Genomic DNA, 12,210 nt, shown 5'->3' on the forward strand with positions numbered 1-12,210 from the left:
AATTAAAAAAGAAATCCACCAAAATGGGATTTAAAGCTGATACACACAAATTTTGAAAGCCTAAATTTTTTCCATTTCCATTAATACCCTTTTGTTTTTTAAATAATTTTTAAAAAAAAATTATTTTGACATAATTTTAATCACTCACGAAAATGATATTATTTTTAATAAAAAATATGAAGGTTTAACATGTTGAATGAGTATGATGATTTGTTTTTATGAATAAAAGGGAAAATATTTATTGAAAAAAGAAAGGAAAAAGGGCCATTATTTAAGAAAGTTCCAATTAAATAATGATTTGTTTGTTTTCAGTTCCGATTAAACGTTTCTAAAAGAATTCCATTGTTTCACCTCTAATTTGTGGGCTGAGAATTTGGTTTTCTTCCACAAATTTTCACAGTGGAGCTTCCCATTTCCCTTCATTAGATATTATCATTCTTTCCCTTTCCTTTCCCTTCATTTTCCCACCAATCAAACATGGACCTATCCACGAAATTCCATCGCTTAGACCTTCGTTCAACATTCTTCACCTCTATGCGACCCTCTTTAACCCGGAATTCCTCATCGTTCGTTTCTCCCCAAACCCTTAAATTTAGACCCACTAAAGTAAATGCCCAAGTTTCCACTCTCAGTGTTGAAACCTCCGTTAAAGAACCTCAAAACGACATTGAGTCATTGTTTTCAACCAACACAGTCGAAGAGATTGATCGAAAGCGTGGCGACAAACAATCCAACACCGGCGCTTCTGGTATTTCCTCCGGTGTAAAGCTCGAAAACATTAGCAAAAGCTATAAAGGAGTGACGGTTTTGAAAAACGTGAATTGGGAAGTGAAAAAAGGCGAGAAAGTTGGATTGGTTGGAGTAAACGGGGCAGGGAAAACCACCCAAATGAGAATTATAACGGGGCAAGAAGAACCCGATTCGGGGAACGTTATAAAAGCCAAGCCCAATATGAAAGTTGCGTTTTTGAACCAAGAATTCCAAGTTTCAATGAGTAGGACGGTGAGGGAGGAGTTTATGAGTGCCTTTAAAGAGGAAATGGAGATTTCTGAGAGGTTAGAGAGGGTTCAAAAGGCGATAGAAGGATCTACAGAGGATTTGGAGTTGATGGGAAGGCTTTTGGATGAGTTTGATTTGTTGCAAAGGAGAGCTCAGGCTGTGGATTTGGATGAGGTTGATGCTAAGGTTAGCAAGTTAATGCCAGAGCTAGGGTTTTCCCCTGAGGATTCAGATAGGTTGGTTGCCAGTTTTAGTAGCGGGTGGCAGATGAGGATGTCACTTGGAAAGATTTTGCTGCAGGTAAAGTTCTTTATTTGATATCATGATAGTTGCCTAGTTTATCCAAAGGACGTACTATTAGCAGCTCAAATGACTTGGTAGTACCTGTTCATTATAAGTTTAAACATTGAATTGATTAAGGAAAATAGTTAGCTTGTTAGATATATTTTGATGTAGATGGTGTTAACTTGTGGCTCATGTGTATGATATGTAGTAGAGTATATTGGTGTTTCTAGCTGTTTTTTTTATATGGATGTAAATTTTCAGGAGCCTGATTTATTGCTTTTGGATGAGCCTACAAATCACCTTGACCTTGATACAATTGAGTGGCTTGAAGGATATCTGAAAAAGCAAGATGTGCCAATGGTCATTATATCTCATGATAGAGCTTTTTTAGATCAGTTGTGTACGAAGATTGTGGAGACCGATATGGGTGTTTCCAGGACATTTGAGGGTAATTATTCTCAGTATGTTGAAGCGAAGGCAGCATGGATTGAAACTCAGTATGCTGCGTGGGAGAAGCAGCAGAAGGAGATTGAGCAGACAAGAGACTTGATAAGCCGATTAGGTGCTGGGGCAAATTCTGGCCGAGCTTCTTCTGCCGAAAAGGTATGTATGAGGGAGTCATTCCTGAAATATATTTCATTTCATTGTTGAGGAATGCAAGCTATCTACTTTGGTCATTGTTGAGTGAAGATGTTTAGTTTTGCTCCATCATGACATTATCTCATAAACATGCATCTATTAATGATGAAATGAAATTACTGCCAGATTGTGAACCTTCTGGACTGACAGTAATCTTTCAAGTGAATGCGTGAGTTATCATCAGATCTTACTCTATACAATTGATGGTTTTACCTTGTACAATTAATTTCATACAGAAGTATGATACTTTGAATTTTGGAATCCTGAGCGTAGAACACAATGTATTTTGAAAGGTGTCATTGGGGATAGTTTCTTTTTTCCTTATTTTAAGGGTTTTCATCCAGAATTCTAGGTTAATTATTAGTCATTAGGAAATTTTGTTGACATTCAGTTTTTAATTTTATACCATTTTTCTAAGGTTGTTCACTAAGTTTGTAAACACTTTTATTAGACCAATTAGTTTTCTATTCTGGATCAAAAATGGTGCATGATTTGGATCACACGGTGTGAAATTTGTTAGGATGAAACCTATGTATTTTTCTTAACATGTTGGCCAGAGAGTTAATTCGCATAAATAGTATTACATATAAATTCAGGCATGCTATTTGATTCTCTTTGCTTGTCTTTCAAAAGTCCATTTGTCTCAAGTTAGCCACTCTGTCTACCTAAAATTAGTTCTCAGTATGGCCGTTGACACTTTTTTTTAGAGACTAAGGTTGCTGCTGCCTGAAAATTTCATCTTTTATTTCTTTCTTTTCAGTTTGATGGTGTTTGCTACTTCGATTGTTACTGGTTCATTATACTTGGCGCTTGTGTCATGAGATCAGTTCTTTAGACTCTAAATGTTTTTCTGGTTACTTAGTTTCTCCCTCTTATGTGTGATAACAGAAGCTGGAGAGGCTTCAGGAAGAGGGTCAAATAGAGAAGCCATTTCAACGAAAACAAATGAAGATCAGGTTCCCTGAGCGTGGAAGAAGTGGTAGATCTGTTGTTACTATTAAGAATCTGGAATTCGGTTACGACGATGAGGTGAGTTGAGATGTTTGTTTGTGTGAAGAGGTTGGTGGGGATTGTTTTAAGCTTTCTCATTTTATGACAAACGTTTGGGTTTGTATGTCAGCTGCTATTTAACAGGGCAAATCTTGCAATTGAAAGAGGAGAGAAAATTGCCATTATTGGTCCAAATGGTTGTGGAAAGAGTACTTTACTGAGACTGATAATGCGTTTAGAGAAACCGAGAGGCGGTGAAGTGATCCTTGGGGAGCATAATGTTCTACCAAATTATTTTGAGCAGAATCAGGTATTTGGCCTTTGAGAACATGTTTTTTTTTTCACCTAGTTCCTGGGATCCCATTTTGAGCTTAAGAAAGTACGAAGCACTTGCTCTAATCAATATTTTTTCAGGCCGAGGCTCTTGATTTGGATAAAACGGTGCTTCAGACAGTGGAAGAGGTTGCAGAGGACTGGAGAATTGATGATATTAAGGGACTCCTTGGTCGTTGCAACTTCAAAGCCGATATGCTTGACAGGAAGGTTTCCCTTTTGAGTGGTGGTGAGAAGGTAATTACTCAACATAGAAGTTTATATGTCGTACACTTTTTGCTATTGTGAAACAAACCGTATTTTTTGCTCTGAATCTATTTTGGTTGATAGTACTATTCAATTTGACAAATTTTAGGGTACTTCAATTGAAGATGGTTAATTATCCGATGGTGTATTGTATTAAAATGTTTAACATTATGCATGCTGATGAATTTTGATACAAGACTAACCTAATACGGTTCTATTTGACGTCCCACGATGGTAATGATAATATGCGTATCTATACTTTTTTTGTTTTCAAGGCATGAATTTGGATGTTGTCTTTTCCTGTTGCATTCAGGCGCGTCTTGCTTTCTGCAAATTCATGGTAAAACCATCAACCCTACTGATTTTGGATGAACCAACTAATCATCTGGATATACCCTCAAAAGAGATGCTAGAGGTTTGTTTTTTTCCTTATCTTTCTATATTCACTTCATTTATTTTTCTTTTTTCAATATTGTAGCATTTAGCTTTTTATCACTCATTTATTTTGCAATCTTTCGATTAAATCAGGAGGCAATTAGGGAATACAGTGGCACTGTCATTACTGTTTCGCATGACCGATACTTCCTTCGGCAGATAGTCAACAGAGTAGTGGCAGTAAAAGATGGCCATTTGCAGGACTATGCAGGCGACTACAATGTATGGTTTTCTTCAATGAACTCTTCCCATCTTTATAATCCGTCTTTATTAACTGTGAGTATCAATTTCAAATGAACAGTATTATCTGGAGAAGAACCTCGAGGCAAGGGTAAAGGAGCTTGAGCGTGAGGCGGATCTTGAAGAGAAAGCTCCCAGACTGAAAGCCAAATCAAAGATGTCAAAGGTAAGCAATTATCAATACACTTGAGATTCCAAGCTTTGTTTTTTAAAAAAAAAAAAAAAAAAAACTGGAGAGATTATTGTCACATGGTGTACATAAGCATCAACTTTTATGTATCATGCCTTGCTTGGTTTCAACAGGCGGAGAAGGAAGCTCGAAAGAAACAAAAGATGCAGGCTTTTCAAGCTGCTAAACAAAAGTCAAAAGGGCTGAAGAATTCCAAGAGATGGAAATGAAGTATTAAATCTATATACCACACATAGATTAAAGAATGAACTGTTAGTTGAGAGTAGGAATTGAGTGACCACCAGCACCATCTGTATATAATATTTGATAGAAATAAAGTCCTGAAAGTTGAAGCTCTTTGTAATCCTTATTTAGAAGCGAAATTCATTCATTAAGGTGGCAAGTAAAGGATGTGATCCACATTCATGCCTAAATCTAATGTTAAAAACTCAAAAACTGGCTTTCTTAAATTCTTGATGCTTGAAAGGGGAAAAAGAAAAATAAATCCATGGGGGTTTGTGCAGTATTATTTTTCAAAAAAATTATGGTAAATGTGACACAGGATTGTTACTATGCTCTGCTTTAAAGAGAAGCTGGACTTAAAAATGGATATGTATGTTATTAAGATGTCAATTTATTAGTAGCAGTTTTGGATTTGATGGATATCCAAGTTCCACTCATTATTAGTTAAGCAGTGCAAGGATCTTCCTCTGTATTTTATTATATTTTACATTTTTGTTCTAAAATTTCGTTTAATTTTTAATTAACTAATAGACTATGGCATGTTTCAAAATTAAATATAAAAAGAATACTGATTCATTCGTGGAAGCCAGAAAAAAAAATTGTGTTAGTCAATTAATGTTATTTAAAATCCCATTAATAATACATAGAGTGAATTAAAATTGGAGTAGACTAAAAGTAATTTGGACAGAGGACTTGATCCTAATTGCTAAAAGTGTTAGCAACTCAAACAATTTTAAGGCCTTATCGAGTATTGAGTACAATTTTTAACAAGGGAGGAGTTATTTAGATTATTGGATAACCTTTTAAGAGGTACTTAAAATTTTCTAATATATATTTGGTGCAATTCAATTCATAAATTTTATGTCTCACATTATTAATGAGCAAATTAATAAATACTTAAAAAATTATTTAATTTCACTTTATAAATTTCTCATTGTATCGACACAAAACTAAAAAAAAAAAAAGCAGGGTTGACTAAAATCTTATAATTTATTTGTTTTTCTTTTTGCAAGGATAATTTATTACTACTTTTTTTTTATTCAAGGATTGGGTATATCTCAAAAAAAAAATTATTACAAGTTTGGTACTCAATTTTCCATTATGATTTATGATTATTCCTTTCCATTTCCCCCTTGAAATGTTCAGAAACGGATGCCTAAAACCAAGATGATAACACCACGTTTCAGTAGAACGTGTCCAAACTCGAAACCACCCCTTAGCTATACACAGCTGCAAATACCGCATCCTTTTACCCTTTTTTTTAATTTTAGTTTACAAATTTTAAGAATGAACAAATCAAGAACAAGACGCTACACATTGTTTCTCCTTTGGTTAATCATCCTATCTCATCAAATCCGACCAGTTGTTTGTGAAGGAAACCAGTACAACGAAGAGAAACCATCATTGTTCCAGTTGGTCTCAAACACCTTTTCTTTGTTGAAGAAATCCCATCAAAGTTCATGGGAAAAGGTCAAAACCATCATCCATGAGTTCCAGTTGCAGTTCACTCCTCCAAGTCTAGAGTAATAATATTACCACTTTCCTGTTTTTCTTATTACGTACTTTTATATTAACACATGGTATCAAATATTAACCTTTTTTTTTTTTGTAATGTGGATTAACATGTTATGGTGGATGTTAGTTTTAGAGGCACAGGAGGGAATGACCCAGGTAAGGCTAGTGATGGAACAGGAGAGAAGGTGAAAGAAGCAGTGAAGGATAGCATTGAAACAAGTGAAGCAATAGCTGAAGAAACTGCAAGAACTGCTGCAGAAGCTGTCCACAAAACTGATGAGAAGGTGAAAGAGAGTGCTCCTTCTAAACCAGACGATTCTCATGAGGAACTGTAACCTATATATCCCAAACTACTTAGATGTGGGTGTTTTTTCTTTTTGTTTTTTTGGGGTAAGTTTATTTTTGTTATATGATTTTTGTTGACATATTAATAATTTATATTATATAAATTTTGATATGTTTGTATATAAGCGATAACTTTTTTCATGGTTGGGATGTGTTCAGGGGCGAAGTTAGGAAATTTTTTTAAGGGGGTCGGATAAAATTTTAATTTTTTATAGTATATTATATAAAATTTTAATTTTTTTAAAGATTAAATTGAATTTTTATAATTTTAGGGGGTCAAAGTGTAATTTTACTTTTATTAATTTAAAATTTTTTAAAAATTTAAGGGCCAAAATAATAATTTTACATTTTAGGGGGATGGGCCCATGCCAGCCCCCTCTGCCTCCGCCCCTGGATGTGTTGTGACTAGTTCAAAATTGCTAAATTTACTATCAACTTAAGCTTGGAGAACTTGTCTAAGAAAAAAGCATAGACTCAAGCATGTATTATTAATTTTGTTTTCCATCTGCAGAGAATTAGCATATACTCTTCGAAAATTGTTAATGGTATAACTGGGTTAGGCAGAGAGGTTGTGGAGATGTACGGTTGACCTTGTTTAGTAGAAGGTAATAAGAGTAATCGAATAAAGTGGTGGGAAAAAGTAAGAAGATAGGAGAAGAAAGGGAGAAAGGTTGGAAGGAGACGATTCTTAGAAGGGAGATAGATCCCTACTACATGGTTAGTCCAAGCCTTGTATAATCTTAATTTTATTGTATCTTTAAGTGTAACGTCACAAATTGTTACTGAAAGTCAAAATCAAATGGTTAATTGGTAGGATGGTATAGGTTAAAGTAAGGTGGTACTATGACTTACTTTACGTCACCTTGAATGGGAAGTTATGACAACAACCTAGTGTGACAATTGATGAATGAGCCTACTCAATTGTTGGTTTAAAGAGCTACACTATGAATTTATTTAAGGGGTTCGTCTAAAGAGTTTATTTATATCATTTATTAATTTACTGTTAAATTCGAACAATTAAGATATAACAAAAAATATAAGAGGATTGAAGTATGAGTTCTATTCCTAATAAAATAAGAACGAGTAAAAGTAATAATCTCAATTAAACAAGCATAGGGTTGCTATTGAAAAAAATGATGAGTGAACAGTTATATGATATTTACACTTGAATCAACTTAGAAACCTTCCTAGGCTAGATGGGGTACCAAAGCCTTAAAATGCAACTTTTAGAAGTCCAAACTTATTCATGTCAACCTACCATCTTTTTGAAGAAAAAAGAAAGTACTAATAATTTCTTTTATTATTAATATATACCATTTAAAAAAAAGAAAGAAAGTAGTTCTGAGTTCTGATAATTAACAGAGATGGAAATTACAACCACAACAACAAAGACGACGGATAGTCAATCCAATAGCTTTGGCCCGCCTGTATTTTAACTAAGTCAGCCCGGAAAATGCATAGTGGGAAAATTAGTGTGAACTAAAAAGTAATAGCTCACCATTTTAGGCAACACTATAAGGCAAAGAAGCAGATATATAATTCTAAGGATAATATATTTATATGTATGTATGTATGTATATAAGTTTTCTTTTCATGTAGAAGAAGAAGAAGGAGGAGAAGCTTGAAAGGTCCAAGCATTAGGAGCCATAATGGACATTTGGTTGTAGTAAACCATGGATGGGGTCTCATGATTGTGAACTCCTTCATATGTAGTTACCACATAACTTTGGTCCTTTACGTCCCTTTCTATCCTCTTCTTCACATTGCATCCTACACTTGAACATTTATAATAGTTCCTGCATTAACCAAATTATAGTTGGCACCAAGTCTTTCATTATCGACCATTAAAACAATCCAAAACATACACATACATGTAAATATATATATATACACCTTCCCATAAGTTCTACCCTTATTGTCTATACTTAAAAATGGGACTCAAAACTTTCAAAATAGAATCTCAAGAATATAATTTATATGCTTTTAGTGTCTAATTGAAGTTTTTATATGAAGCCAAGTGCCAAATAAAAGTATATGCCTCCATGCTAATGATCATCAGCATCTATATAAATTAGTGGTAATTTTTATATACTTTTATATTTAGGTAAACTATAATTTTTTTCTCTTCTGGTCACTTAATTATAAAAAGTTAAAACATGACTACTCAACTATTTAATTTTGTGTTCTTTTTTACACTAGCTGACTAATGTAAAAATGAAAATACACAAAAATCCAAGGAAGTTTAGTGACAAAAAAGACAAAATTTAATAATTGAGTAATCATTTTATAACTTTTCATAGTTAAGTCATAAAAAAACCCCTAATTAAATAACTACTAATACAATTTACCCTTTTATCTTTTGACACATAGATAATAATTATTTTAAAATTATCTAATATATATCTATATATCCTGACCTGAATAAAAATAAAAGGAGAGTAAGAATCTATATTCATTATTTTAATGCATAACTTAATGGATTGATTGGTATTGCAATTTTTTAAAACTAGTGTTTAATACATTATGAGTGAAAAGTTCTTATGTACTAATTTCTTAATACTTTTAATTTTTTTACTACACCTCATATGAGATAAATGTCACCATTTCAACTCTATTTCTAAAATTTCCACTCACAATAGATTAAATAAGTATTCGGTTTTTAAACACAAAACTTTTCAACTCCATTGTATAAATTTTTTTTTTCAAAAATTCAAATTGAATTGGTCAGTTGGATCGAAAATTGTTAGGGATTCGAAAGATGCTTTTGAATAGGTTAGATCAGGAACTGATACGAACCGGCTAAGAGTTTATTGAACCCTCTAAAAACCAATAGAACCGACGATCAGACTAGTTAAACTGGAGTTTTATAAATTTTTAAAATTTTTAATAATTTTCTAATTAAATCGGTTGGACTGACAAATCGATAACTTGACGAATTCGACTACCAATCTAGTTTTAAAAACATTAACAATTTCTATATTTGAAATTTCTAAACTTATAAAAAATTTAAAACAAATCCAACATAGCAATAGTATAAATGTTGATATAGATTAATTTAGTATATATTTGGATAGTAGTAATTGTTTATTAGTTATATGCTCATATAAAGAATTCATGTGAACCACAAGTTGAATAACTTAATAAATAATTGCATCTATAAATACAATGGAAGTGTTGACATATTGACTTAAACATTTTTTAATTAAGCCATCAACTTAAAATTTTGAAGTTGAACAAGTTCAAAAACACGATTACAAGAACATCTAAATTAATAATCCAATGATAAATATATAAATATATATTATCTTCTACTCTAATAAGATATTATATACTTATATTGAGGTATGATTTATTTAAGTTAATTGAAATTTCAATATAAAATTTATTACCATTCTATTTATAATATATATTTGAACAAACATAATATATATAAAATGAGAAGCAAAACCAGATAACAAAGAAATTAAACTGGGGGAAACTTTGATTGTAGCAAAGCAATTATTTTGCTTTTATGTGGTCCAGATTAAGCCTTTAAATTTTGATAAAAGCTGTCGAGTAGTCTTTTCACAGCTTCCATGGTTGTCTATGGCTGCCTTAGCCAGCCGCTATACTCCTCCCCCAATAAAAACTATGTTCAAAATAACCTAAGGATATAATTAAGCCATGCAAAGTTAATTAATTAATAAAGTGCCTAAACCCAACTCCTTTCTGTCTTTCTCTTTGTCCATATATAAACATGCATGTCCTAAATTAAAAAATGCAAATCTAATTGCGGCTAAAGAATAAAGATAGATAATACAGTAGCTGCTACTACTGTGGGTGTGATTTGTGAGCACGTGATGATGATAACGCAGCAGCCCACAGTGTTTGTACGTGGATTGATCGGTGGTGCCTCTTGCACTTGCAGTCTACTTCAACTATGAAGGCTATTGGCGAAATATATAATTAGGCTGATGGGGCAATATTTTTCCCACTTTTTTGCCCCACTTTTTGGATATAGTTCACTACTATCCTATTCCATATAGGATGTGATGGGTATTGGTTCATCCCTTTGAGTGCAAAACTATATGATTATTGTGGGAAATATCAAGAAAAATAAATGAGAAAGGCAATGAAATGGTATACTAATTATTAACCCTATTGCTGCAATGATTGAAAATTATAAACTGGTAGAATAATATATTATATATATATCATAAGCCCACATGCTGCTTCAGTTTTATGATTTAAAAAAAAAATCCAAATTCATTGTTTTGAGAAATTGGGTTTTTTGTTTTTTGTTTTTCATAGTTGAATATAATTATTTCTATATCATCACGAGGACGAAGATGAAGTTAATTTATCAAGTTGGAAGTATATATGAATATATAATATAAAACACCATAGATATGTGTTCAAAGTTATGGGGTCCCGCGGCTCAATATTGAAAACCATGAGTGGTTCCAATATCGGTGAAACCAGTTTTTCATGCAATATAACAACATCAACCCAAAAAGATTAAAATAATAATAATAATTACCTTGGATTGGGGTTGTCCTTGATGGATTTTTTCCCATATTTCCTCCATTTGTATCCATCATCGATCACCTCCATCTCTGATTTCATTCTAAACGCAACTCGAACCCCCAGTTCCGATTTGTTTTTCCCCACTCCATTTTTGCATTTTCTGCAAAAAAAAAAAAATTCAACCTATTAAGTAAAAAAAAGAAGAAGAAGAAGAAGAAAAATTTCCATTGAGGGAAGTTAAAGATATATATAATATCACTTGCATGTTACAATTTTTTGATGTTGCACCACTAAGTTCAGTAGCTGCAGCCATGCCTTTCTCCGACGACAGCATACTCTGCGACGATGTATCGTCGTCGAAGATACTGCCGTCAAGAAGGAGATAATCGGAGACCTCAAAATCGGGCATGGGATTGACGCTTTCAGGGAAGAAAGTGTAATTAGGGTTAGAGTTAGGGTTTTGATGAGAAAAGTCCATTTTTAAGGAAAATCTGGACTTTTGGTCTTTGATAGAGTTTTGTAGGGAAGGAAGCTTGTTATGCATAGCTGCAATCCATTTTATACTTTTTTTATTTTTATTTTTTTAGATATCTAAAATAACAAATTTTATCCCTTTATTATTTTTTTTTCCTTCTAATTTTAAAATTTATGAGCAGATGCTTCATGGTTATTTCCTGGAGCTATGCAGCGAAGATTCTTCAGAGGTGCCACGTGTTGGGAAGGGCCTAGTGACGTCATATAGGTGACGTAAGGCCTTAACTTTATTGCATTGGAATATGGGACCACTTGTACTGTGAGGGAACCATTGTTTTTGGTAGGCGGAAACCATTGTTTTGGGAGAGACACTTTAGTCTGTAAGATGATTACACCATAAATTTTTATCTACATTTTACGTGGCGCTTACTAACTGGATTAATTTAATCTTTGATCAAGAATAACATTTATCTCCAATGAATAATTGCTTAATTAGCTTATCAAACATTTTAACAACTTCTCTTATAAAATTCCTCTAATTAAATCGGTAATGAAAATCAATACAGAAAAACATTAAAAAACAAAAAATATATAATAAATGCATTCGTGTTTTTTTTTTAGATATCTATTGAAGTGAGTCCAATAATTAACCATTCATATTTAGCAGGCCCATTAAATGGGTAGATGCTAGCCACTAGTTTTAAAATTACTTCATATTTAGGGTGAAGATTGAATTCTCAACCATTGATTAAGGTAAGAGAGAATGCATTTATGTTTTTGAATTAATGTAT

At 32.8% G+C, this 12,210-nt stretch overlaps 3 protein-coding genes across 3 annotated transcripts; 2 read left to right on the forward strand and 1 right to left on the reverse strand.

Annotated features, from left to right (window-relative positions):
- Positions 1 to 217: 217 nt before the first annotated feature.
- On the forward strand, positions 218 to 4,770 carry LOC107951651 (ABC transporter F family member 5). Its single transcript, XM_016886778.2, has 9 exons — positions 218 to 1,299; positions 1,546 to 1,887; positions 2,812 to 2,952; positions 3,044 to 3,223; positions 3,328 to 3,483; positions 3,806 to 3,907; positions 4,021 to 4,149; positions 4,229 to 4,333; positions 4,471 to 4,770. The coding sequence occupies exons 1-9, from the start codon at positions 478 to 480 to the stop codon at positions 4,564 to 4,566; spliced, it is 2,073 nt and encodes a 690-aa protein (XP_016742267.1). The 5' UTR covers positions 218 to 477; the 3' UTR covers positions 4,567 to 4,770.
- Positions 4,771 to 5,821: 1,051 nt separating this feature from the next.
- LOC107952591 (uncharacterized) lies at positions 5,822 to 6,551 on the forward strand. The gene is made up of 2 exons (XM_016887800.2): positions 5,822 to 6,102; positions 6,222 to 6,551. The coding sequence occupies exons 1-2, from the start codon at positions 5,867 to 5,869 to the stop codon at positions 6,427 to 6,429; spliced, it is 444 nt and encodes a 147-aa protein (XP_016743289.2). The 5' UTR covers positions 5,822 to 5,866; the 3' UTR covers positions 6,430 to 6,551.
- Positions 6,552 to 7,763: 1,212 nt separating this feature from the next.
- On the reverse strand, positions 7,764 to 11,503 carry LOC107951652 (probable WRKY transcription factor 51). The gene is made up of 3 exons (XM_016886779.2): positions 11,209 to 11,503; positions 10,959 to 11,105; positions 7,764 to 8,235 (listed from the first exon to the last, which is right to left on the reverse strand). Exons 1-3 carry the CDS (start codon positions 11,487 to 11,489, stop codon positions 8,031 to 8,033), a joined length of 633 nt encoding a protein of 210 aa, XP_016742268.1. The 5' UTR covers positions 11,490 to 11,503; the 3' UTR covers positions 7,764 to 8,030.
- Positions 11,504 to 12,210: the final 707 nt, after the last annotated feature.

Source organism: Gossypium hirsutum, chromosome A02, assembly GCF_007990345.1.
Source record: "Gossypium hirsutum isolate 1008001.06 chromosome A02, Gossypium_hirsutum_v2.1, whole genome shotgun sequence".
Classification (NCBI taxonomy): Eukaryota; Viridiplantae; Streptophyta; class Magnoliopsida; order Malvales; family Malvaceae; genus Gossypium; species Gossypium hirsutum.

Coding starts and splice junctions, on each gene's coding strand:
- LOC107951651 (XM_016886778.2), top strand. CDS start 478: ATGGACCTATCCACGAAATTCCATCGCTTAGACCTTCGTTCAACATTC. Junction 1,300..1,545: donor TTGGAAAGATTTTGCTGCAG/GTAAAGTTCTTT, acceptor GTAAATTTTCAG/GAGCCTGATTTATTGCTTTT. Junction 2,953..3,043: donor AATTCGGTTACGACGATGAG/GTGAGTTGAGAT, acceptor TTTGTATGTCAG/CTGCTATTTAACAGGGCAAA.
- LOC107952591 (XM_016887800.2), top strand. CDS start 5,867: ATGAACAAATCAAGAACAAGACGCTACACATTGTTTCTCCTTTGGTTA. Junction 6,103..6,221: donor TTCACTCCTCCAAGTCTAGA/GTAATAATATTA, acceptor GGTGGATGTTAG/TTTTAGAGGCACAGGAGGGA.
- LOC107951652 (XM_016886779.2), bottom strand. CDS start 11,489: ATGCATAACAAGCTTCCTTCCCTACAAAACTCTATCAAAGACCAAAAG. Junction 11,106..11,208: donor ACATCAAAAAATTGTAACAT/GCAAGTGATATT, acceptor TTTTTTTTGCAG/AAAATGCAAAAATGGAGTGG. Junction 8,236..10,958: donor AAGGACAACCCCAATCCAAG/GTAATTATTATT, acceptor TGGTTAATGCAG/GAACTATTATAAATGTTCAA.